At 43.7% G+C, this 27,468-nt stretch overlaps 2 protein-coding genes across 2 annotated transcripts in view; one reads left to right on the top strand and one right to left on the bottom strand.

Moving 5' to 3' along the window:
* Nucleotides 1-2,168: 2,168 nt before the first annotated feature.
* Nucleotides 2,169-4,631, top strand: ADIRF (adipogenesis regulatory factor). Its single transcript, XM_042863333.1, has 3 exons — nt 2,169-2,372; nt 3,727-3,789; nt 4,099-4,631. Exons 1-3 carry the CDS (start codon nt 2,312-2,314, stop codon nt 4,203-4,205), a joined length of 231 nt encoding a protein of 76 aa, XP_042719267.1. The 5' UTR covers nt 2,169-2,311; the 3' UTR covers nt 4,206-4,631.
* A 10,043-nt stretch (nt 4,632-14,674) lies between these two features.
* The window catches only part of GLUD1 (glutamate dehydrogenase 1), a 30,267-nt gene continuing 17,473 nt past the window's right edge, over nt 14,675-27,468 (bottom strand). The window contains exons 6-13 of the mRNA XM_042862781.1: nt 25,645-25,824; nt 24,121-24,258; nt 21,460-21,597; nt 21,250-21,330; nt 20,358-20,481; nt 20,043-20,134; nt 16,968-17,030; nt 14,675-16,057 (exon numbers count right to left, since the gene is read on the bottom strand). Of these exons, the coding sequence (XP_042718715.1) occupies nt 15,938-16,057; nt 16,968-17,030; nt 20,043-20,134; nt 20,358-20,481; nt 21,250-21,330; nt 21,460-21,597; nt 24,121-24,258; nt 25,645-25,824 (936 nt within the window). The 3' untranslated portion in view covers nt 14,675-15,937. The remainder of the gene's footprint in view (nt 16,058-16,967; nt 17,031-20,042; nt 20,135-20,357; nt 20,482-21,249; nt 21,331-21,459; nt 21,598-24,120; nt 24,259-25,644; nt 25,825-27,468) is intronic.

Genomic DNA, 27,468 nt, shown 5'->3' with positions numbered 1-27,468 from the left:
CGTGTTCAAGGCTAGGTTGGATGGGACCCTAAGCAGCCTGAGCTGCTGGGTTGCAGCCCTGTCCATGGCAGAGAGCTTGGAGCTGGTTGGTCTTAAGGTCTTAAGCTCCAACCTAAGCCATACTGCGATTCAAAAAGCAGTGCTATCTCACAAAGTAAATAAAGATGATGCATTACATTCCAATAATTTTCTGACACAGCTTCATAACTCTGCAAGCCAGCTAATGTACAGACCTCTTAGTCCTGTCAGGTGGGACTATTCATAATGTGTAGAAGTATATAAATTGTAAGGTATATATTAGATGGGATTTCTATGTGATAGGGTGCATATCAGTGCCATATGACTATTTCTTCTATTCTGGTTTATATTATAATGACCTCACATGTCAGCTTGCAGGGGACATGTGTAGTTTTCTTTCTTTGGTTTTGAGCTTAGTGTTTTTGTTTGGTTGAAATCGGGATAATTATATTAAGGGTAAGAATTACATTACATTACATTACAGCCATGCTGTGCTCTCTCTAAAATACTGTTATAACACAGGGCATGTTTTATGTTCCATACAAGCATGCACTGTTGTGAACATTACCCAAACGCCTTTTCTCCCCTCTGGTCTGACTCCACAGCCAGAGCCAGCGGGGCCCTTGAGCTGAAATCCAAATGGCACAGATGAGGGGTCAGGACATCCAGACAGCGGGGGTCCGAGCATCTCTCTTGGAGCTGTAGTGGCCCTGGTGAATGGTGGAAGCTTCAGGCTTCTCTCGTGCTTCCACTAACACAACTCTGCACAAAATTAACAGGTGGCAGCAGTACAGCAGAGAGTGCTGAAAACTGGCGAGATTCTGCCTGTTTGAGGCAGTGTTGTTGTTGCTAGGTTTTCAGATTTGAGTAAGACAAGTGGACCTATGTTAATACTTTTGGAAAAAAATTGCCAGGAGACCCAAAATATTCGGTTTCTTTTATCAGAGGTTTTGCAAAGCCAACAACAAAACTGTTTGGAAAAAAAGAAGTCAGCAAGGAATTGAGAAAGGTTCATGATGGGAATGCATAACTGAAATACTAATGGCCCTGTCTGGGAGGAAGAGGGATCACTGTCTGAAGTAACAGAGAAGCAGTGCCAGTGGTGCAGAAGTTGAAAAGCACTCTGCACAGTGCCAGCCAAGCTGATGGCACGGAGGGGAGCAGTTGTGTTCAGGCTTGTTTTCTGCTGCTCGAGCTCACTTGGGTACTAATGAAGCACTGAGCTTACAAGAGCTGTCGCTTCCCACCCTAGCTTACCCACGGTGTCTTGTTCTTGTGCCCATTTCCCACCAAAAAGCTTTATTCAGGAAGATGAATGTGGGTATGAGTGTGAACATCTGAACCAGGCGCTTTGTGAACTGGAATGCAGTAATGAGGAGCTGGAGCCCTTCTGCTGGCAAAGCCCTGGCCTTGCTCTGTCTGAGCACAGTGGTTTATTGGTGCAAAGTTTCTTTGTCTGCAGGATTGGTGACAGAAAATACACATTTCAAAGGCTGGTAGGGACACGTGAGATGCCACTTTTATTCAAGCAGTGATGTTAGGCAAGGAAATGGTTTTAAACAATATTGCTATACCAATCAAATCAGTAATACAAAGTTATACTTGTAGACAGGCTTTGCTGTTTGGACTTGTTTTTTCCCTTCCACGAGAACTGCCAAAGCTGATCCAGCTGTCCTCCCCCCAGCCTGGCAAGGCCTCCAGCAGTGGTTGCTTCTTGCAACCCAGCAGGAGCTGATAACTGGGAAGTTGTATAAAAACTCAGGTAATTAGGGCTTTCACCATCAGAGAGTATTGCATGTGACCAGAAAAGTGCACTGTGATTAAAGATGCTAAAATCCAAAGGAAGCTGGGGCTGCACCTGTGAGCCCACCACCGTGCTTGTGGAAGGAACAGGCAGCAGTCTGGGCAGGGTGAGTGCAGGATGTGCTCGGGTGCTGCTGCTGCAGTACTTTTCCAGAGCTCTTTGTGAGGAGTTCAGTGGTTTCTGTCTACTGTGGTGGAACAAGATATTTTTGCTTTGATTTTTAAAAAACAACAAACTTATAAGCAAAGACAATGTGATGAAGCAGAAATCTCCACCTGGGCACACCCTCTTTGGGAAGGGTAAAGACATCTGCTTAGAATCTCAGCTCTCATTCCTCAGATTCAAACCCCACCCATAGCACCAACCGTCCCCAGAGCACCATCAGGACTCCTGGCACACATATAAAGGCAGACAGGCCAGGACACCCCTGGCAGTGTGCTGCACATCCCTGGTGTTGGACTTCTTGTGGCAGAGGCATCAGGAATCACCATGTCAGGTAGAGGCTTCCAGGGGCTGAAGGAGCAGGCAGAAGGAGCGGCTAAAGATGCTGGTAAGGAGGATGAACATCACTGTCTATGTGCAGGGGGTCAGTTGCTGCTTTCACTTACAGAAACCGAAATCTGAAGCTATGCTGCTAGCTCCATAGGAGTTGACAAGATCTCCAGTTCACCACCACCAATACAGACTGGGCCATAAATATCCCAGTGAAGAGCTGCTGCCCTGCTGGTGAGCAGGTCACACTGAGGCAGAGCATAGCTTCTCCTTCCCTCTCTGTTCCTGGGGCTACATTTGGCCCCAGGTGCAGTTCCAGATCTCAGCTGGGCACAGGCAGCCCCCATGAGCCCACAGAGCTCTGCTGAGCATGTCAGCCTCCAGCTGTCCCCACACAGATCCTAAACTGGGTGGGTTGGGAGCTCTGGAGCCTTTGTTGGTGGTAATAAGCTTTTGTGTGTAGCATTGCATTGCTCACTGTGATCATTTTTCATGCTTTGTGGAGTGTTCTAATCTGCTCTGCTTCCAAGAGCTGCTGTTTACCCTTACTGTTTGCTGCTTGGCCTGAATACCAGTGTCTGCTGGTATATATTGATTGCAACGCACTGTCTGAAACAAAAAATATAAGTGTGTTCCTGCTGTATTCTTGTTCATCAGTGACCACCAGATTTTGCAGGGTTTACAAACCTGTGCGTATATTTCTGCCATAAGTATTCCCACATTGTAGGACCAAGTACTGTGCATTGGGAGCCAACCTTGTTGTGCAATATGTAACAGCTTTTCCCTTAATTGAAACAAATCACTGTACGCACAGCTCATGGTAGCACATTATTTACAGAGTGTGTGTGCAGACCATTCCTTTGGCAGAGGAGATAAGATGGCTGTCACTTCTCCTGCAGCCAGCACCAGCTTATATTTTGTGCAGCATCTCACTCTTTTAATGCTTTGTTTTCTGCAGCTGATCTACTCTGGTGCTAGCTCCCGCTTCTCTGTGTTTATTTAGACCTCTGTAAAGTCTCCCTTGTCCTGTCCTGTCCTGTTCTTTTAAATGTGAAAAAAGGCACTGTACCCAAGCAGCCCATGAGGACAGTGCATGTGAGACCAAATATCTCCAGGGCTATTAACCTCTAAAAATCCATAAAAGCAAGTGTAGGGCAAAGTAAGCAACTTCACAGCCAAATGTCTCACTCCAGCTCACTGCTAACCTCTGCTTCTTCTTCTCCTTACATTTTTATCTTCTTACCATCACGGACGTGTCCAGCTCCCAGGGAGTGCTGATGCCATCCCACAGCAGACACCCCACTCACCACATGCCCATGAGTGAAACCCTACAGCCCAGGCTGCATCTCTAACAGGGGCACAATCTGTCTGTAATGGGCACGTGGAAATGAACCTTTTGTCCTTAATTACAGCGAGTGCGTTGGGACAGGCCACTCAGGATGCAGTCAGCCAGATTACAGATGCCGGCCAGAAAGGTAGGTTTGGTGACTGTTTTGGCCTTTCACAACACCGATGGGAAAAGATTGCAGGTGTGTTCCTTGGTAGTAGCTCTGCTCACCAGCAGATGACCCCCAGCAAGTGGCTCGCCTCCAGCTGCTGTGCCTCGTGCACAGCACTGAGCCCTGTGCCTGTTTCTTATCACTGGACACTGGCAAGATATGCCTCTGTATTTTTATAGTAGAAACATTTTCTCCCCTCCCCTCCCCATCATAAACACTGAATGAACTAGTTTGCACTTTTTTCAGGCTTTCTGCTTACGTGTTGCATTTCTCCCTCTCTTCCAGCTGTGGATAAGGCTTGTAAGACAACACAGGATGGTGTAGAAAAAGCAGCTGGGCAAGCTGCAGAAGCAGTGTCTGGCTTTGGGAAAAAATGTGGATTTAAGAAATGATGTTGATGTAAGCAAGCAGTACTGCATGTCAAATCCATCTTCACAATTCCCGACTCCTCTGCGTAGAAAGCAAAAGCTATCTGAGATCTGGATAACTACTCTCTCCCCACATACAAAATCATAAGGCAGAATGCTCTCCTCATCCTACCCACAGGAAAAATGCATCTCAGTGTATCTCATAACATCTGCTCACCATGTTCTGTTCAAAGTGGGCTATAAGGCTTCAGCAGTGTTACTGCCCTGCTCTTGTAGCAGTGCAATAGTGATTGCTACATCTGTTGAATGTACTCACAAAAACAGCAGAACTGATACTATTCTGGAATACAGAAATATCCACATGATTAAACTAGGTTCCCTTCCAGTAATCAGAAGTTAAGCTGCTGTTGTATTTCATGTCAATTATTTGCTTATTCCATTTTGCTGTACTTTCAGATTAACATAAATAAAATTACAATTAAGATTTCCACCCCTCGGAAATACATCTCCTCATTACGTGCTTGTGTTGTATCATTGGGCTTCTTGTAAAGGACAATGCCATGTCCTGCAGATCTCTTTTGCTTTTGATTGCTGGCTTGATGAATGATGGCTATTTATGAGGGTGGATAATGACAGGACAAGGAGAATGGTTTTAAACTAAGACAGGGAGGTTTAGGTTAGATATGAGGAGGAAGTTTTTCACCCAGAGGGTGGTGAGGCACTGGAACAGGTTGCCCTAGGAGGTTGTGGATGCCCCATCCCTGGAGGCATTCAAGACCAGGCTGGATGTGGCTCTGGGCAGCCTGGTCTGCTGGTTGACAACCCTGCACATAGCAGGGGGTTGGAACTGGGTGATCATTGTGGTCCTTTTCAACCTAGGAAATTCTATGATATGATTCTGTGATATGGCCACCCCGCAAGGCAGGTGGGTGCTGCACTGCTGCATGCTCTGCTAGAGGTGAGCCAGGCATGGCCAGCACGGCACTGCAGGTCCTATGGCAGAACAGGGGCTGGGTGCCTGCTGCTCCAGTCTGCACCTGTTAGCAGCCAGCTCCAGTTTTTTTCTGCCCTAATGCACAGCACATCCACTGCTCCACCTCACGAAGGCATCTAGAAACCGAGCAGCATGGGCAGGTTCAGACAGCCCTGCCTCACAGCCCTCAGCCAGGAGCTGGGGGTGGTGGGGCTATGGGGAGCACCGACCTTCACTAATGCAGCCCTGGAAAATGGCCGCTCATCACTGGCACAGGGATTGGCTGTGGCCTACCCAGGAACTGCACATGCTGAAAACCCTCAGAGGAACCTATAGGTGATACATCACCACTGAGTAAACATAGTCCAGGGCTTTGCACAGCATCCCGGTGCAATGCCCATAGTCGTTTAAAGCTCTAAAAGCCTAAATATTTACCCAAGTGCATGCTCACAGAAAAAGTGCTGCACTATTGCACTCAGTTACTGGGCAACACTCCACAGTACTTAATTATTTAGTGCTTTCCATGGTTACTTCCCTGACGGTGAAATCTTCAGAGAACAATCACTCAGGCTTGGAATTTCACAGTGCCATGCTGTGTTTGTGGTGGCCCACACACAGGTCTTCAGAGTACCCTACTTTCTGCAAAGCACTGCTCAGTCCACATTGCTAAAACCCAGGCAGTTATGATGGTTTGTTTCCCAGCAGAACAGTTACCTTAGAGAATAGAAACAGTTACTTTAGATACCATTCCCACTGCTTTGTGCTTGTGGAGCCGACCTTTGCCATGCAAAGGTCGCCACAGCACTCTCACTGGATGCACCCCAGCACAGTGCAGGGTGGGATACACACATCACAGCCCCTTTGTCCCGAGGGCAGATGCTGTTGCACAGGCACCCGTGAGTCTGAGTCACTTGCTGGCAAGAATTTCTAGATCTGAACTGTAGAGCTTTGCTCCACAAATGGGGTCATAGCTTTGTTCGCAGTGCTCTTTGGCCTTGAAGCATTCAGGTTCTCACTCCCCTATGCATCACAGAGGTGTCTGAGTCACAGCCAGGAATATACGTTCCCATCCCACCCAATGGCTCCAGATGGCACATGAAAGCTGAGCAGCCAGAGACAGCCCTTGCCAACTCATGTGCCACTGCCCAGAGGGACATAGGAATGTATCTGACACGTGAGATCTCACATTTCCTCCCATTTGCTCCTGAGTGTGCCCTCAGCTGTCAGAGACTCGAGGTGCCACGCGAAGGGGATTTGGGCACCTTGCCTGTGTGGACAAATGCTGCCATTAAATGCCTGAGGGCTATTGAGGAATTGAGTTTGTGAGCACCCTGTGCTGCTGCATGGTGGGGCCAAGTGTGCGCTCAGCCTTTGGCTGTGACTGCATCAGTGTGTCTGCTCAGGGTCATTCTCTTGATTGCCATCAGCAGTAGGACTGAGGACATTTCGGCTTATAGTCCAAAATGATGTGTCAGAATCCAGTCCACTCTCCCAGCTGTTCATAATAACTTCTCATAGAATCACAGAATAATTAAGGTTGAGACCTCTAAGATCGTCAGGGCCAGCCTTTGATCTGTCCCCACCATGCCCATTGACCACGTCCCTCAGTGCCATACCTCCTTGTTTCTTGAGCACCTCCAGGGACAGTGACTCCACCACCTCCCTGGGCAGCCTCTGCCAATGCATCACCACTCATTCTGAGAAGAAATTTTCCTAATATCCAACCTGAACCTCCCCTGACGCTTAGAATCAAAGAATCACCAAGGTTGGAAAAGACCCCCAAGATCACCTAGTCCAACTGCCCACCTGCCACCAGCATTTCCCTTCTAAACCACGTCCTTGGCACAACATCTAAACCCAGAAGTTGTGGTTCTGTTCAATGCCAACAGTGACAAGTGACAAGAGCCCGAGCCTGCTGCTGGCTGCGGGACCCACTGCCCTCACCATCAGCTGTCACCATCAGCAAGTGAGGCAGCAGCACAGAGCCAGGAAATTGCTATTTCCTGAACATGGATTTGGCTGCAGATAGCTGAGGATGTTGTGGAGAACAATAGGTGAATGTTCTATGGCCCTGCTGTTGTGCAATGGGTTTCCACAGGCCTAATGCTGCTGTGGGTTATCTGAAGCATTTTGGGTTTTTACTGCGCTGTAGAAGCATTATAAACTTCATCAGGTTCTCTTGAGGTCAAAGGCTTTGGTTTTTGTAACAAAGTGGTTACTTTTGACTCGATCAGTTTTCTTTTGTTTATTTGTTTGCTTTTCAGAAGTGTGTTTTGGTAGAAGCTGTTTTCCAACATGGTAAGTAATCTCTGCTGACAGAAGATAACATGATCTGGAGACATCCCTCTGTACCCTATTTAGTTGAGCACAATGTCCTGTTGTATGCCAACGAAGATCTGCAGTGCTTGGAAGAAAAGTGATACTTTGCTGAAATGCAGGTGGGCAAATAGTAAAGGAGCTGTTGTTGAAGCAGTTTATTGCCTGGCGTGGAGGGAGGCATTCCAGGAGCCTGCTGTGAGCAGAAGGTCAGGCTGACTAGCAAGCATCTTGTTTTGGGGCAGGTTATGCTTTTTTTTCTTTTCTTTTTCCCTCCTACTCTGGCAACAATTGCTTCTCAGCAGTGGCAGATCCTTGTACATAGTGTGAAAGGGTGCAAGAACTAACTCTGCCAGAAAGCAGGTGATTCCAACAAGGCACAGGCTGGCTGCTCTGGCTGTGAGAAGCTGTGAAGCACCAGGAGCCCTCCCAGAGGGACTGGGGCAGGCTGGAGGAGGATGGATGCACTGCCTGGCCTCCTGCCTGCAGGTCCTCGGGCACAGGGCTAGCAGGGACAGGCTGCTGGGCAGTGTTATGACAGAGTATGAAACTGCTAAGCTCATTCGCACAACAAAGATTTCATCACGTACTCCTCAAAAAAGCAGGGTTAGCTCCTCCCATTTGTTTTATAACGATGAGCTTAAGCCTGCCCGGAGGGGAAAAACAGTAAGCGAGAATCCTCTGAAACTGGATACTTTTCTATGTAAGGCTTTGAAATACCAGAGCTGGTTTAGGCAATTCTTGAGCTGAGGACTGGGATGTTTTTTGGCCCCGGCAGCCTCCTGGGAAGGTTTTGTAAGGACAGCTGTGGAATGCGCTCTGTTTACCAACTTCTTGCCATGGAAAACAAAGCTTTGATTCCTGGGCCATGGAAAACTTCTGCCGATGAATCCCCACCCCCTCTCTGGGGAGGAAAGCACAACAAACACTAATGCCTCTTCGCCCTTTTATGCCTGGCGTATTAATCACCGAGCAGGGCTCGCCGCGTCCCGCTCAGCCTGTGTTTGCCCTCTAACTACGGGGAGGAGTTCTGCTTTGTCTATATAAAGCTGCACTTTGCTGAACACTGTAACAGAACCAAACTTAGAGACTCGATCACCCATCCTCTGTGGGGAGAGCAGACCAGCAGCAGCCATGTTTGGGATTGGAAAGAAGCTTGCCGAGGAAGCAACGCAACAGGCTGAGAGTGCTGCGCAGGCGGCAGGTAAATACCATGGGCTGCTTTCCCTGTGCCTCCAACTGGGTAGGGAGGTGTGTGCCCTGCTGCACTGCTGTGGGCTTCTGGCCCTGCAGCATGGGTGGATGTCTCATGCATGAACGCAGCTTTGCAGATGCTCTTCTTGAGGGTGTGGTTGGCGTGGCTGCTGCTCTCAAACCCCACTGGTGCTAAAGCAAGTGAGGGACCAGAATTAAATGCTGGCTGCCCGGTGCTGCTTGCATCCCTTCACTGAGTGGGTGCCAGATGGATAATGTGCTGAAGGGAAGAGGACGGCAGAAAGCTGAGAGGGAAAGTGAGGCCATTTAGGTTTTGCATTACTTTTTCACAACTTTTTCAAAACATGAACAGCTGTGAAAATATGAGCTCTGCAACACCATGATGGATTTGCTTCTTGAAGCTCCGAGGTCTCTGATGTGCCCAGCTAATGCTGCAGCTGCTGATCCCCCCACAAGCCCTGGTGCAGTCATTGGGCTTGGGGCACCTGCAGCTTGGTGCTGTGATGCTTTCAGTCCCTGCCCAGGATGAAGCAATGTGCCATTTAGATGAGCCACTGTCTGTGAAGCCCTCACACAAAGACTGCTGTGATGCAATTCCTCAGACTTCTGTGCTTCATACAAATGGGAGTAGCTGAGTTTGCCTAATGCCTGTAGAGTGAAATTGGGCACTGCAGGTGACCTCAAATGCAGTAGAAATACTACTTTAAGGATTTCTTTTCTAATATTATCTCCTAATGTGCAGATCCTCTAAGCAGTGATCAATGAAGCAAATAGGAAGCCTCTTGCTTATTTACTCTAGTCACTAGGTGATTCTCAGAACATCTTCATGCTGAAGCACAGAAGGAAAACGCTACAACATGGGCAAGCACTCATCTTTTCAAATGAAAAATTCCTCTTGCTTTTGCTTTAGAGCAGCCCTAGACATGCATATTCTGTGGAGATTTTCATGTTCCTGCTCTGTTTCTTTACATTAGAGGACTGTTATCAACTTTTTCCTGTGCTGGAAGACTGATGTGGGAGTTTTAGACATGCTATTTGTCTTCTTGAATGGGCTGAGAAGTTATCTCAGTGTTTCGATAGTTGAACTAAGTGTTTAAGAGCCAACCAACTCCGAGAGCAGAGCTTTTAGATTGCAGCAGTCCTTCCCCTTCTGCCCCAAATGCTGGCAGCTGAGCCAGCCCTTCAGACACCCTCAACAGCCCTTGGCCTGAACCCCACACACGTCTTCCTGGCAGCCCTGCATCGCAGCACGTTCTCTTCCCAACAGGGCTCCCAGGCAGTCTCATGCCTGCCTTGGTGAGTGACAGTAGGTAACAGCAACAGGGTGCTCAACTCACATCACCACACACAGCCCTGGAAGTGCTATCAGCAGAGGTATTCTCCAAATCCCTCTTTAAATGTAAACAAAAAGGGTTTTTATGCCAGTTCTTATGCCAGTTCTTGAACTAGAACAAGGCTGTCCAACTGGTGGTTCCGCAACTGCTAACTACGTCATCTCCAAAGTACTTCGGTTGTGCCCTGCAGGCTTAGTCCCATGAGCCTTTCTAAGTTTGGACTGGCACAACTGGCCTTTGCTACTATCTAAAATTAGCACCCGCCCAATAGCTCCTAAGGGAGCTGTAGACTGCATCTTCCTCAGCCCACCTCATCCACCAGCTGGTGAACTGTGCCAGAAGGAGATGCGTGATGATAATTAGTGTAGCTTTATGCAGTACAAATATCTTACAAACCGAGGGTGAAATAGGCCACTGGGTTGAGACAGCCTTAACGCCATAGCTGCTGCTTGCTGGAGAGCAATTCAGCCCAGGCCTGGAGAAGTTCTGAAGTTCTGGGCAACCCCCGTCCACTGAAATGCTGTCCTTTCCCCCACGCATCTGTCCTCATGCTCCTGCCCTCCCCCACAAGCAGCCCGGCTGTTCATGCAGCCTGTGGGGCTGGGCAGTGCAGTGGGTAAAAATGGTACGACACAGAGCCAGGGTGAATGAGACAAACAGGTTCAGCTGAAGGTCACTCACCCAAAATTGTATTTGACTGATTTTTCTTCTTAGAATCATCTTCTGAGATGTGATTACTGAGTTTAGGGGGACGGATAAAGACTGCTTAATTGATGCTGTTTTACTCTTCAGTTAACACAGTGGGCCAGACTGTGCAGCAAGCAGTGGAACAGGCCAAGGATGCTGGCCAGAAAGGTACGGTCATGTTTCTGATGCTTTCACTGTCATTCCAGTGAAATCTCAGACGGGTCCCTTGCCCCTGTCCCAACACCCACCCTCTTGTGAGATCATGCCAGCCATGTTGCTGTCCTCAGTGACTGCAGTGGGAGGGCAGAGCCCAGTTTTCTTAGCATGTTCCATTCCGGAGCACAGCACTTCTGCTCTGATCTGGGGTTTCTTGGGCCACAGGAGCCTCAGCCTACTTCAAGCTGGGCTGTGCTGCAGTGCCAGGGCTGGCCAGCCAACAGCAATGAGGTCATTCTTTCCTTGCCCACGCAGGACTGTGCCACAACGAGACCCCTTTAGTGTGTTCTCCTCTCCACTTCCCCTCCTACCCACACCTGGTGGGGAAGGGGAACATACTGCAGTGATGCTGCAGTTACCTTTGTTTTTCTTTTTCAAAAGCTCTCGATGAAGTCTACAAGGTTGCTGAAACTGGTGAAAAAGCTGTAAAAAATGTAGCAAATCAAGCAACTTCCTGGGGCAAAAGCTTTGGACAATGAAGATAACACCACTGAATGTATTCTTAATACATTATATATAATAAATAAAACCCCTACTGTGTACATGTCTGGCACGCATTCTTTGGGATTATTCTGATTACACACATTAGAACAATCAGTGATGTAGAAAGGTGGGATTACTGCCCAGCAGACTGCTGAAGTTGCTGTTAGTGCAGCCAAACACTGTCAGAGCTAAGGGAAGGCTCTGAGTGGGCATGATGTAAGTGGCCCTCTCCATATGGGCCGAGGACGTGAGATATGGGGTTTTCTCCCACTTAGTTGGTGAGCTGAAGTCATGGCCCCCTGTGAGCAAGTCTCACAAGCTGAATACTTCAACAGTGATTTCAGGACAAGGTAAGTACCTGCATGCTTCTGTGCGCTGATCTTACCTGTAAAATTGCAATTAGAAGTTATACAGATGAAGGATCGAGTGTGTTTACGGTGTATGGGACCACCATAAAATGGTACTGTGACACTCAAACCAATGCTGGCACTGAAACATTAACAGCACAAACTGCTGGCCAAGTGCCTAACGTGCCACTGAGCTAAATCGTCAGCGCTACTTCAACAGCTCTGAGCAGCAAAGCACTGATGCAGCACAGAGCAGCTGTGGTCAAACACAGAGATGGGCAGTTATCAAACGTGGTGAAAGGATGAGTACTGAGGAAGTCTGACCTTTAAAAAAAAAGAACTTACATGCACATGAGCTTCAACAAGAAGAGAATTTGCTACTGCAATTAGTAAGGAACTGGATACTACGTTCTCACCAATTACTAAAGACATAACTTAGAGGTCACTTACTTGGTATCTTGAAATGACAGGAGGAATTGTCACTGTGTAAGCACTTCTTCCTGACGGTGACAGGTGCCATCAATGACAGCAGATGCAGCACTGATTTCATTGCTGGCATGAAAAATGGTTGTTGTACTCGCTCTTCTGCATGGCAGGTTTTTTGCATTTACTCCCCTCTACTCCGCCCTGGTAAGGCCTCATCTGGAGTACTGTGTCCAGTTCTGAGCTCCCCAGTACAAAAAAGACAGAGATCTCTTGGAAAGAGTCCAGCAGAGGGCCACAAAGATGGTGAGGGGCCTGGAGCATCTCTCCTATGAGGAAAGACTGGGTGAGTGAACTGGGTCTGTTCAGCCTTGAGAAAAGAAGACTGAGACAGGACCTGATCCAGATATCTAAGGTGTGGGGGGCAGAGTGGTGAGGCCAGACTGTTTTCAGCAGTGAGTGGAGACAGGACAAGGGGAAATGGCCAGAAACTGCAGCAGTGGAAGTTCCGCACAAATGTGCGCAAGAACTTCTTTAGGTGACAGAACACCGGAACAGGCTGCCCAGGGAGGTTGTGGAATCTCCTTCTCTGGAGATGTTCAAGACCCGTGGACACCTACTTGTGTGACCTTGTCTAGGGAATCTGCTTTGGCAGGGCGTTTGGACTCGATGGTCTCTGGAAGTCCCTTCCAACCCCTACGATTCTGTGATTCTGTGATTCTGAGTAGCTGGCAGGAGGGAGGTAACTGTGAAAACTGTGGGTACCCTTACCCATGCTCTTGGGAGGTTGCACGTGCCCACCAAATTTGCTGTAGGCAGTAGGCATGGCTCAGAGCCATTAGAAATCTGTGCTCATCTGGAATATCAGGTATTGGCTGGGCCCTTGCCCAAGCAATTTTCCAAAAATCCAAGCAATTTTCTTGCTGAAGCATCCAGTGGTGTGCCAGCAAATGCAGAGATCATGGCAGTAGCTAGAGGCAACACTTGTGTGTGTGCTCTATGGCTGTGTAAAGGGGGGAGTGTTCTCCAAAATGTTTGAGCTAAAATCTAAGTTACATCTGCCATAGGGAAACACAATGGTTATATTTGTAATCTACAGCCCAGAGCATGGCTGTTTCCTTCAGCTGTGGTTAGGAAAAGGCTGGTGTTGCCCATAGCAAGTGTGTGAAATTTTACTGCTTTTTTCCTTCTTTTGCTGTTGCCTGAACTTGGGAGAGATGTGATAAAAGCATAGCATCTTGTTCTTAACTATCTGATGCTGCTGGAACTGACCTCTGCACTGCACTTAACTCAGCACCAGCGTAGCTTATAATGCACACCACAATTTCAGAAGAGGATATCTATCACAAAAAGTCCGGACTCACTGATACAGCTTGACAAGCAAAGGACAGATCAGATGATATGCTGTAATCTGAAATCAGATTCTGAACGTCAGTCTCATCAAGAATCTGAAGTCTTTGATAGAAAGTATCCCAGATTCTCCTCACACCACCCTTCAGTTACGCCCAGTTTGCAAAGAGAAGCTGTGAGTGCCTCATCCCTGCAGGTGCTGAAGGCCAGGCTGGATGAGGCCTCCGGCTGCCTCATCTGGTGGGTGGCAAACAGCCCATGCAGGCACTTGCAACAAGATGGTCCTCAAGATCCTGCTTAGCAATCTATGCCAGCTGTCTGTGTGCTCCAACAGTGACAGGACCCCACTCTTCAGGTCTGAACAGCTGAACTGATGGAGAGAAGTAGAGGAAATGAGGGGGCAGGCAGGAAAAAACTATCAGCCAAATTTTCAACAACCATGCCAGCAGATAGCACAACTCAACTTATAGGATTCTTTCTCGTTTCACTAACACAATGGTAGGAGTAGGATGGTAGAAGAGGTTGAAATGCCCCGCAGATATTCTGTTACATTTATTGTTGTGTATTGATGGCAGCGGAGAGGTGGTCTGGCAAAATGGCGTCTGGCATGGAAATGTGGATGAAGCAAAGGTGTGTCATTAAACTCCTCCATGTGGAAAACATGGCACCCACTGACATTCAACAGTGCTAGCTGAATATTTATGGAGACTAACCAGTGGATGTGAGGCAGTGGGTCGTGTTTCATCAGCAGTAACAGCAACAGTGGGTTACCTCTGCTGGTGCAGGTTTTTATGAACGTCGATCTCTTCATTATAGCTAATGGTGGTGACTATGCTGAAAAACAGTGTTTTGTAGCAGAGAATTTGCTCTATCAAACAGTGTTATTGTGCTCTTTGTATCTGCTGCAGATTCTGTGGAAATAAATAGGAGGCACTGCTTTTGGAGCAACACATGTATCTAACTTCAACCATCTTGTCTGCCAAGATCATGAGACATATCTGTATGAGTGAGCCCCTTACAAGAAGTTATTGACAGCATCTTACCAGTAACCACGCAACAAATCAGCAAGTGTATTGTGAAGATTCATGAGTTGGTTGTAACCAGTGAAAGCTTTTGCATGAAATAGAAAGCAGTAAAACAACAGCATAGTTGGTTTGGAAAGGTCAATTTTTTTTTAATAACTGCTCTTCTCTCCAGCTTATGTTATGCAGTTACAAAGTAGATAGAAAAAAAACATAAGTTTCTGGGAGGGACTAGTTGTCTTTTAGAAAAAAACACTCATATTCATTACATAAATAACAACTGGCACTTCAAGGGGACACGGCTGGACAAAAGCCTTAGACTTTATAAACTGTGCTTGATCCAGTAATGTGTTGAGGTCCATTCTGTTGTGTTTGAATATATTCAAAACTGTCACGACCTTCTGATGGCAAAAAAAAAAGAAAAAGAAAAAAAAAAGAAGCTGTGTGTTAAGACAGTCAATTAAGTTTACAGCAGCATTCTAGCTCCTCTGTAGTTTGGCCAATGATTTCTGGGTTATATTTCACGGTAGTTGTTCACTGAGGCAGTATCTAATTTTGAAAAAGCCTCTGGGAGGAAAAGACTGACAAAGAATGTTAAAAACAGGTATGATTGCTTAGCAAATTCAGACTATCCCTTTTCTTAAAAAAAAAAAAAAAAAGAAAATCTGTAGTCAGAATAATTACATAGATGCTTGATTTAAAAATGTAACTATAATTGCTTGATAATTTCAGCTTATAAAAATATTAGTTTGTCAACTCTACATACTTCATGGTGGTAGCCAAGCTAACTTGAACAAGCAATAGGGCGCAGTCCTATAACAGCAGCAGTTAAAGAAAAAAACATTGCCTAGAGAGAAACAGGCCTGAAGCTTTACTAAAAAAAAAATTAGACTCCTATCGAAGTTAATCCCTGCTGGAGGCCCATTCTTCCTTTGACAATGCCATAGCATTGATCATACAAGGCCTTACTGAAAGTGCCAAAGCCAAAATTATACCATTAAACAAAAGTGCATGAAGTAATAATGAGCTAAGTGCTCATCCAGTACAGTATCTGATCTGAAGTTTGACAAGTGGCTCAGGTGGCAAGACCACTCTTTCATACATAAAATGTACCATTTTGTTTTGTAGGTGAAATACCCAGAACGTCCCCCACAAGTGCTGATGAACTGTTATCTTCAGATACATGCTTGTATACAATTTCCTAACCCATGGACTTTTATTGTAAAAAAAGACTAGTCTGGACTGAAACTAATTGAGAATAGAATCCACTATAATGTCAGAAGAAAAGAAATTTTTGTGGTTACATGTAAACTTGTGATAAGCTTTTCCAAGAAGAGGGTACATTGACGGCAAGAGGGATGGGATACAACAAGGAGCAGTGACAGCCTGCTTATGTAAAGGTCAGGCCAGCCTCGTTGTATACTTTGAAGACCTTCTCAATTGCATTGACATAGGCAGCTGTTCTCAGGTCCAGACCCAGGTTGTACTTCATGGCAGTACGCATGATTTGCTGAAATAGAAAAGGTTGTATGAGATTTCTGCAAGTTTCCTATACGAACTACATCAGATTCTGCTTGCAGGATCCAAGCAGGAGCGTAAAAGCCCCTAACACTGATACCAGAGCTCAGATTCTTTGAGAATAAAGTCTAACATTTCTCAGTTCTCTGTACGTCTACAATTTATGAGGTCTCAAATCTCTACAGAGAAAGACAAGGTTTCAAGTAGTGTTTCCCTACTAATTAGAAATACCTCATAAAGGGATCAATCTAAAAATGCTGATGCTAAACTAAGGTGTTCTTGTGGACATATTAGGCAGGTACAAAAAGATAACTAATACCCTTCTAATCACCATAGCTTCCTCTAGAAAATACTTCCAGATAGCATACATTAGTCTCTAATGTTTTCTAAACATTGGAAACTTGGTCATCACTGCACAAAACAGAAACATTTGAGAACAGTATTCATAAACTGTATATGTACCTAATAAATTCTGCAGAATACATTTGTCAGGGAACTGTTAGATCACAGCCTGAACTGATGACTGAGCAGCTGGTGAACGGGTATGGCTGGCCCAGGGAGCACAGCTGCAGGCAATTTACCTGTGCTTCTCAGGTGACTAGAAGTGGTGGACCACCACTCCAGCCCATTCAAGGGCCAGCTGCAGGGGGGAGAATGTTTTGTTGATGAAGGTCCTTTTTGGAGATGTAATGCTCCGTGGCCAGAGACCCATATCACCAGCTGGGTGAGTCAGCTTTTTTCCTGTCTTTGACTCTTGGTATTCCAAATAATACTTTTTCTGGTATTGTACAGATCTTATCAGAAGAAGTTTTGCTGTTTTATAGGAGAAACAGCTTTTAAAAAAGATGTAGCAAAGCCGTAAGTTCTTCTCCTACACATAGATTTATTAAAGCAATACTTACTCGAGCAGAACGCTCCATTGTATAAGCCAACCCAGAGTGGACAATATCCTTCTCAGATGCACCCTGCAATAATACACAGTACAGTCAGGACTTATTCATGCATACAAGAAGGTACTAACCCTATTTTAAGAACAATAGATAAGATTCGTGTAGCTGTTGAAGCTTGCTCTCTCATTTCTTTTTGTACTGACTGATGTTAAGACAAACTGAATTGCCATTACTATTACTAGAAGTGCTAACTTAGGTCAATTTGATTGTAAAACCTTAGATGTAAGTCAGTGAAATGTAGCTTCCAATTGCATTTTCAGTGATGTTGTAACTACCACTTTCAGTCTTCAAAACATGTCCTAAATGTTAAACAGACTCTCAAGAATTAATAACTTACAGAAGTTATTTCAGTGATTTTGAAGACAGGTTTTAGGAAGGGCATAGATTCTCAATTCACAGATTGAAGTGTATTAGCTTTGTGCAGCTCCAGAATGACTTAGTTGCCATTGAAATGTAAATGCACTGAACAATAAATAATTGAAATGCGGGGATGTTAGAGTGTCAGTGTTCCATCATTCTGACTACTGTCACTTACTACTAATTTGAGACTTGGCTTCATGAAACAGATGCAAATGTTCATTTTGTTTACCTCAAATACTCATTTGGTCTGTAGAAATTACTAGGCCAGTTTGTAAGGCTTGTGTTAAAAGGTGACAGTAATGACTTCAAGCCACACTTTGGCAAATGCCAGCACCATACTAAATCAGTCTATTCCTGTCATCTGACAGCAAACCAAGTTCACGCATGCCTCCCCTGATTTACTGAGGGAAGGATGCTTTGATGGTTTTTCTAATTCATTTTTTCCCTTTGATTATTTGCCCTATCTTCTCCTGAGCTTATGTATGAAAAAAACCATTACACCAATTATCACTTTCAGCTTCCATACATCCCTTGGCAAAGTATTCTACAGCTTAACTGACTGTTGGAATTGTTTATTGGTTTTGTTTGACAGCACCTTATTCTTGTTCACTTTTCCATCCAGTGATGGCAGTAGTTACCCATCCATTTTCACATCACTCATTTTATTGATTACTATCTCTGTACTATTTCAGATTAATAGTACCTGGAGTAGGTTGTTGTTTTATACATGTGGAACTTCTGTATCTTTGACTATTCTATTTTTTTTAAACTGTCAACATTACAACACTATAAGATACAGAGATGAAACCTGCATGCAGAGCTGAGAAGGCAGGCACATTCCGGACTTAAATTATGGCATTGTCAGTCTTATATTGCCAATCTTCTTTTCATTTCAGAATGATTACTATCACTGCATTTGTGTTCTAATCGCTGTGCATTTCTAAGCTTATGCTCAGGGACATGATTTAGCAGAGGGTTGTTAGTGTAGTATGGTTAGGTTGTGGTTGGACTTAATGATCTTTAAGATCTTTTCCAACCTGAGCGATTCTATGGTTCTATGTTCTGTTGTTACCTCCAGATCTTCCTTTTGAGCTCAGGTAGATGAACTTATCATTTTGTACTAAGATTTTTCCCACCCTGTATTGGTACACGTTAGATAACAATTTAGATGACTTTTTTTGCCCATTAATACAAGTCTCAAAGGAACATTCTATACTCTTGTCTGTACTATCTTGAATTTACAGAAATGCTATATGAAGCTGTCTGTGGTATGGGTTCTTTGAATGAATCATCAAATAACTTGCATTTGAAAGGGAGTTTTAAAGATCACTGAGTTCCCACAGGCAGGGATGCCAACAATCAGATGAAGCCTGATTTAACTTGGCCTTGAACATCTCCAGGGATGGGGCATCCACAGCTTCTCTGGGTAACTGTGCCACTGCCCCACCACTCTTCTTATTGAAAGCTGTTAGAAAACCCTGGTAAACTATATTAACAAGGCTTCCAAAACAAATTCTGATAGTTACTGAGGCAGTATTTCTTGCTATAAATGCTTGACAGACTTTGATAGCCAGGAATCAAAGAGATTGTAGAATCTATGTGTTGTGATCAGGTTAGCCAGCTAAAATATGAAGTATATTGTAGACAAAAGTATTGGCAGGAAAAAAAAACAACTTAGTCATCTCCTTACTAGGTTGTTTAAAAACCAACAGAAAACCTTCCGCATCCTTCTCCAGGTTAAAAAATCCATACATCTCTGTCTGAACAATGGATGAAGGTGGTGGAGTTTCTCAGAGCAACAGACTGCTAGGTGAACAGCAACATGCAACTCTCGTATGATTAACTCCTGAAATCTGAGGTAGTCATAGATTGAAAATATCCAAATTGCCTTCGTGTTGTTTGCACAAAAAGAGATGGTACTTCATACTTTTCTAATAGGAGATAGGAGTAAGCACTACTCAGTGACAACTAAAACACCGGTGTTATCAACACTATTTTCATTCTAAATGCAAATCACAGCACCATAACAGCTACTATGGAGAGAACTAACTCTGAAAACAGGGTAGTACTCTAAATACCCATCAAACACTACAGAACAGACATGAACACAGTAGGGAAATTGTTAGGCATCTGGTGAAGGGGTTTGGCTGGCCCAGGGAACATGGGCAAATTGTTTGCACTTGTGCTCCCCATGTGACCAGAATGGAGCCTTTCTGGGCTCCATGTAAGGGCCAGCCACTGAACAGAGAACATCTCTGAGCTAGGCTGGTTCCTGAGAAGGAATGATGCATAGCCAGAGATCCCCCTTCACCAGCTGGGTGAGTGCCATTCTTCTTTCTGTATATGACTATTGGCCTACCTGCAAATACTTCACCTGTATTGCCAAGGATCTGTCAGAAGCAATCCTGCTGCTTCATGAGCAGAACAAACAAAACGAGTCTGTATTAAAACTGTAGCTTTATAACAATATTGGAGATAATTGGCATGTGGCCAAATAGAAGGGGAAAAAAAGGCTTACTTCCTGTATTCTTAAACTGTTCAGATCACTTGCTTCCTTCAATTGTTCAGCCATCTAGCTACAGTACTAAGGTAAAATTTTGACTGCACTTATAATATCAGGATAAAGCTACAGTTAAAGAAAAAAAAGCAAACAGAGCAACTACTTACTGATATCCTATCTTGAAATTCTGCTGTAGGCACAACTGGAATAGTTCCACCATGTTTCCCAAATTTTCTCTCCAAGCTTTCCTGTACAGACACTACAAACCAAAAAAAAAGCAGAGGCAATGTAATGGACAAGAAAAGGACAACTAACAAAAGGATTTGTCTCCAAATCTTCCAGCATTCCATGAAATGCAGACTCTGGGAGCAGAGCTGAGAGAAGAGTCATCTTAATTATGTTTCCTACTAAATAGGAAATTTGCTGTTTGGTACTCCATCCTACCAATCAGATAGTGAATGAAAGCAGAACTGTGTACTTACTGAGCAAATGGTAGTTTGAATCCCTTTCATATTTAAAAGTCAAGCGGCCATAGCTGACGTGGTTCAAGTTTTTCAGCCACTCAAAATAGGATACTGTTACACCACCAGCATTCAGGTAAAGATCCTGCAAAGAAACAGTGAGTGTGTTGAAATGTGATCATTAGATAAAGACAGTTCTATCCTACTAAGGAAAAGCAAGTATGATTTGCAAAATACTAAACTACATTATGGAAAGACAATCCAGTTGTTCCTACATGACAGAGTATGTCTCTTCTGATGTCTAGGGAATACTTCTACTGATTTAAGGAGGACTTGACTTTAAAATATATGAAGTTCAGGAATGCCTGACTATTCTATTTTAGCATAATTATTTAATAGAATTAATATATTTTTTGGCTAAGTCAATGAGTTAAGATAGATCAGCCACGCCTTTTAGGTACACTAATTGATCAGGATGCTCTCTTTCTTTGTTGAAGAGGATGTTGTCATACTTCTAAATCTCATTCTTCCAAGTCACCACTCTAGGCAAGTTTTACATTATACAGTCTGCAACAAACGATTCTGTTGGGAGTTCAACCCACAGACAAATTTTTACAAACTAGCCAGTGTGTTAACTTGGCCTTCTTTCTTTGCTTACTGGACTACTTAGGTGACCAAATGTCAGGTAACAGACAAGCCAAGCTACAGATTTACTCAATAACTGTGGGTAGTTACCTCTTGTAAGCGTGTCACTTTCATGTAATTATCTTTGGGCACCTAGAGCTGTAATGAAGTCTCTTTAATTATTACAAATCTTGAGCAACATTAATGCTCGCTTCTCCGACACTAGCTGTTTATAGTTCACTGAAATATTACTCACTAATGAAAATCAAAGGTCATAAAAGACTCTTACAGGAATAACCATGATATTCCTCTCCAAGAAGATTTTGTCAGCTTCAGGAGTTGTAGGTCCATTGGCACCTTCAGCAATAATCTAAAAGGAAGCACAACACAATAATTGCTAACTTGACAAGTGTATGTTTCTGTCCATATTAATTAGAGAAAGCCAGTATAGATACTAGTATTCAATATTTTTCATTTGCTTTTGAGTTCTCCAACTTACTTTTGCTTTGACCTTGTGAGCGTTGGCCTTAGTCAGCTGCTTTTCACTTGCAGCAGGGATGAGAATGTCACAGTCTGTTTCCAGAATACTGCCCTCAAGCTTCTGTGCTTTAGGGAAGCCCATGATTGTCCCATGTTGCTGTTGGAAGGAAATAAACCAGGGTAGCTTTAGTGCATGTACTCAATTTGCTTCCCTTTTACTAACTTAAAAGAGAGAGAAGGAAGAAGCAACAACTCTAGAAAGATAGGGATGATATGTGCTATCTTTAATTAGCTTGCTTTTTGCATTTTATTTACAAGTCTTGTACCTCAGTCCAATATGATTAAGGCATAATTGCTCTCTGGCCAAAGACACTGATAAATGTCTGGGCTCTGGAATTAAAAAACAAACAAACAAACAAACAAAAAAACAAAACAAAAAAACCTGCTGCTTCTCTCAACTCTTAAAATACAAGATGAATGATGAATGCAATCTTTTTCAAATACTCAAATGATCCACTAGTCTGTTATGCACAGGAGAAGTTGTATCACATGAAATTCAGAAGCACCAGTAATGAAAAGTCAGTACTACAGTGACAGCCTTCGTTTAGTTGAGGGTCTTTCCAGCTTTCTGAGAAAGGGGGATGAAGACATTCACATGCCTTCCATGCAAAAGATGACATGTGAAATAACTCCCTTAGGAACTCTATGTGGAATCATAGGATTGTCTGGGTTGGAAGGGACCCTTAAATGTCATCTAGTCCAACTCCCCTGCAATGGACAGGGACATCTACAGCTTGATGAGAGCCTGGATCGGCCTGACCTCGAACAGCTCCAAGGTTGACAGTACCACACAGCTTGGTGTCATCTGCAAACTTACTGGAGGTGCACTTGATCCCACTGTTGATGTCACTGATGAAAATGCGTCCCTCAGGGGTTCTTCAACCACTTGTCACTATCTCCATCCAGATATTAAGCCACTGACCACCACTCTTTGAGTTATCTCATAACTAGTTCCTTGTTTGCTGAACTGCCCATTCATCAAATCCATATCTTTCCAATTTGGAGAGAATGACGTTATGGGGGACTGTGTCTAAGGCCTTACTGAAGTCCTGACAGATCACTTCTTCCCTTGCCCATTAACGCAGTTACACCATCATTAAAAGCAACAAGGATGGTCAGGCAGGACCTGCCCTTGGTGAAGCCATGCTGGCTATCCCTTATCACCACTCTTTCTTCCATATGCCTTAGCATAACTTCCGGGAGAATCTGCTACATTATTTCCCCTGGCATTGAGGTAAGGCTTAGGTCAGTTGTTCCTTGGTCATTCTTCCTACCCTTCTTAAGGGCTATACTGCCTTTCTTCCAGTCACCAGGGACTTCACCTGACTGCTGTTACTTTTCAGATGTCATCAGAATGGCTTGGCAACTTCATCAGCCCATTCTGTCAGGACTCTGGGATACGTGTCACTGGGACTCTTCTGGATCCTTAGGATCTTCAGACTGCTGTGAATCTGATTTTTTTTGCTTGCTTTATCTCCCTCCAGTTTCTACCTTCTGAACCATTTGCTCAAGGCTTGTGTGTAGAGCAGTTGCTAGTGAAGATGGAGGCAAAAATGTTGAATACCTCTTTTCTCCTTGTCTGTTGTTACTACCCTGCCTGTTTTGCTCATGAGGGAAGGTACACCCTTATGGACTTCATTTTTCTGGCTGACATGCCTATAGAGGACTTTCTTGTTCTTCTTTGGGCCCCTTGCCATGTTCAGTTCCAATTGGGTCTTGGCCTTCTTGACCCCATCCTTAGCTTTCACTGTCTATGCATTTTCTCCCTGCTCTCCAGTTGGACCAGCAGGTCCCACTTCAGCCATGCCTGTTTCTTGCCTTCCTTGTCTGACTTCCTACACCAGAGGGTAGAGAGCTCTCATGCCCTAAGGAAAGCTTCCTTAAATATCAAGGGCAGGGAGTAATGGCCTAAAACTTGAACTTAGGAAGTTCTATACTCATGTGGAAGAACTTGCATATGGTACAGGTGATGGAGCACTGGAACTGGTTGTCCAGGGAGGTTGTGGAGTCTCCTTCTATGGAGCTTTCAAGACCCATCTGGATGCCCACCCGTGTGACCTGTTGTAGGCTGCCTGGTTTTATAGGGGGTTGGGCTCGATGATCTCTTGAGGTCTACAATTCTGATCTAACAGCTCTGCTGCACTCCTGTGTCCTTGAGGACAAACTCCTAGGGAGTTTTGTTGACTGACTGAAGTTCTGGTTGATCAACTTCAGGTTGATCTGAAAGCTGGCTTTCCTAAAATTAAGCTTCCTGATTTTACTTTGCCTGATACCCCTCGGGAGTGTGAACTCCTCCATTACACGGTCACTACAGACCAGGCAGCCTCCAATCCTGATGTCGCTAATCAGTTCACTTCATCTGTTGAGCAACAGGCCTAGCATTGCATCCCCCTTGCTGGGGCTGTCTATTATGTGGCTCAGGAAATAATTCTTGATAGAGTCCAGGAGCCTCCTGGATTGCCCTCAGCTCACTTTTTCAGCTCACTTAGCAGATGTCAGGGTAGTTATATGAGGCATTACTTTCAGAGCAAGCTACGTATTTCATACCAGTCTATAGTCATCCCATGTGTTTGCAGAGCTAGCAAAAATGAAAGTATTTCTGCATAAGTAAGTTTCATACCAATTTGTAATCTTCTAGTTCCTTTGGGTCAATCCCATCAGGATTCCATATAGAACCATTAAATTCTCCAACAGCAACACATTTTGCTCCAAAACGGTGCAAGTATCTCATAGAATGCAAGCCCACATTACCAAATCCCTGAAAGTGAAAAGAGAAAGGAAAAACAGTCAACCCTTCAGCTAAAATGATTATTAGTAGGGTTTATATAGATTTGAAAAGCTGTAAATAGTTCCTTATCTATTGGTACGTCTTGGCATTTGATAATGTGCATAGGAACGATGGAAGAAATGTTACTGGTCTGAATACTACTGTAGAAATTATGTATTTTAGCTGGCAGTGCAAAACTGTGCTAAGTTGTTTCCATTGGATAAAATAGAGGGAATTGTTAATGTTACTCTGAAAGGTTCAAAATGATATTTTATCAACACTAGGAAATTACAACTATGTATCCTATAAATGGTGTGGTATTAAGAGGAATTCATGGATTTTTATATAACCATTCCAAGTTCCAACAAACCTCTGCAGGCCAAGAAATATTCAATTTGTCTAAAGCTTACAAGTATAAAACTCTCCTGGAATGAAAAACAATAAACATAGCTTCCTGCTAGCTGTGTTTTAATACGAAAGGTTATGTTATTTCTTTAATGCTTTTGGAGCTGTTCTGTACAAAACAGATTGTTTAAATGTAGGTAATCCTGCATTTTATTTGCAAGAAAAAAAACTACAGCCTTCCACGAAACTAACTTTAAGTCATTATTCAATATTCTAGAAGTGCAGGGATAGTGTGATGCTGTCTCAGTGCAGGGCAGAGATGTTTGTGTGAGCCCACTGATTAACTAGAAGACAACTTAAAGGCTACAATTACAGCGCTTCTAAGCACTGATACACTGGTACTAAAGACAACTCAAAACAAAGCTATCCCTCAAATCCTATATTTAGCTCTCCATTCCAAGCTGGTGAATAGAACACAATATTTCTTAAAATTTTAAGGATTGTGTTACTGAACACCAAAGCCTTTCAAAATCCAAAAATTAGAACCTCCAGAAACTTTATGAATGCTGAAGATGAATATTCAACCCTAAAAATTTAGGATAATGTGTTGGCTTTTTACTTTTCCAACTGTTCATTCCATAGTATAATGAGAATTTCTTCCTCTCCCTCATTTTTTTAATAAATGCAATAAATGCAGTGTAGGTAGCAGAAGTGTCACAGCTAATTTAAAAGTATGCAGTAGTTCTTGGAACTCCTGTAATAGTGTTTCACTTTGCTGTTTGCAGCCAATGCTCTTAAAGAGTGGAGTTTTGGCTCTATGCCCACACAGTGCCATTATAAGGTCTGTTCTTATAAAACAGTCCAAATTAAAGGGCACCTGTGTTGCTTGAGAAGCATTTCTAAACTTTGAGAGTAAAGGTTAACTCAGAAGTCGTAAAACGCTAACAGGGTTAATTGCTACAGCCTTTCTTCAGTGTAGCTCTGAAACTTTCTTCATCACATTTTTCCCTCCCATTGAAAGAAAAAAATTACCTGGACAGCAAATGTTTTATCTCCAAATCCTGGAGTCATTCCTAATATACTCATATATGATGCTTCATTGATGAAATTTTCAATTCCATGGAAGAGACCACGGCCAGTTGCAGATATCCGTCCGTGGATCCCACCCTGGCTGATGGGTTTACCAGTTACACATGCGTGTGCATTAATATCCTGTAAAACAGTGAAGGAGTTGTGGGTTATTGAAGTAGTCAAATAATAGTTGCAATGGGAAATTTTGTACACCTCAGGGATAAGGGGAAACGGCTATTGAGAGAATTGGAACATAATTTAGTGTATATACATCTGATTTGTAAGTTGGTTCTCTTTCCTTAGTTTTATTGAACAGTTTCTCAGAAGTACTCTTGCAGATGTCAGGGAAGTTGCATAATTGGATGTGTTCTGCAAATTTTCTGTTGCATTAAAGTGCATGTGTTAATGTAATACTGCAGCTAATAACAGTGACATCTTATTGCACTGTTAGCACAGAGCAGATCTTTAATAAGTCAAAAGGCTTTGAGGGATGTTTTTCAATATTCACTCCTATTATAGCCAAGCTTTTCGTCATTACTCTTGACATTTCAGCTTTTTAAAGGGCTCAGACATATTCTTGTACTAGTACCAACTAAAGCTAGTTAATCATTTATAAGCAGTGTTTAGTGTTCCTTTATAACAAATTCAGTTTATGAACTGCATGTCCAATACCTTCCTGTTGAAAGAATACATGTATAATTTGATCTCTGGGGAAAATCTACAGTATGAAGATCATACATGAAAGTAAGATATTTTCATGCTTTCATTCAGAAAAGCACTCTATACAACCAAGACTCTCTTCATTCGTGCTAGACAGTCAGCCAAGGAATCAGTAGACTATTTAAAACCAGAATGAAATTTTCAGTTGAAATTAGTAGTTTGAAAAAACTTCTAATCTACACGCTGCTGGGCTTTGCTCTTCTGTCACTACTGGTTCCCATGCTCCCACACCCTCGAGGCATGGTCGGACAGTGCCTTGGCACCTACTGTGAGTGAAAGAGCAGGGATGAAAGGGAATCCACAGTAATGAGTCTGCCAGCAGCCGGATGGGTTTCTCTTTTGCCAGCAGCACAGACACTGGGAGGCTCCCTCCTAATACTTGTGCCAAATACATTTGCATGCCGGTGGCCTGAGTGCAAGATGCTTGGTGAGAGGAAGGGAAGGAGCACATAACAGTGGTGGCAAAATGGCAGGAAACAACTAGAGCCATAATGGAAGCTAGAACTGTTTATTGTGTGAAAATGACAGTGAGTTAACCATAGTATTTAACAGCCCCATTTTGAAAGTAATAATAGCAATGGTGGACTTGACATAAATTTACTAATTCAATTTCCTTAGATGTAGCTGCATTTCTCTCATTAAGCTGTATGCTCCCTCTGGTGGCATATCCACCATAAATGAGATTTGTGGTGGTGGTTTGCAAGGGAACGAATCAGCACAGTGTTCTGAAGTAGATTTTCCAGATTACCAGATTTTCATTCTGTTCTTTAGGCTGAAAATACATATTTTTTTGTCTTCATGTATTCACAAAGGAGGAGGTAGATTTTATACAGACTTCCAGCATACAGGAAAGTGTACTTATTAAAGTCCCTTCACATGTCATATCAGACATTGGGGACAGGAAGTACAGAAGAGTGGAAAGGATGATTTTAATGAAGAACTTTAGTCATATTCAGTTCAATGATCTGGAAACTTGGGATGGATTTTCTGGAACAGTTAACGTGGTAGTTAAAGACTTGCACGGTTTGGCAAGAAGACACAGCATGAGCTGAGGGTAGGTTCCAG

This window comes from Lagopus leucura, unplaced genomic scaffold (assembly GCF_019238085.1).
Source record: "Lagopus leucura isolate 7727_CA_CO unplaced genomic scaffold, USGS_WTPT01 Super-Scaffold_739, whole genome shotgun sequence".
Taxonomy (NCBI): Eukaryota; Metazoa; Chordata; class Aves; order Galliformes; family Phasianidae; genus Lagopus; species Lagopus leucura.
Note: the sequence above shows the minus strand (reverse complement) of the source record. Positions and strands in the feature narration are given on the sequence as shown.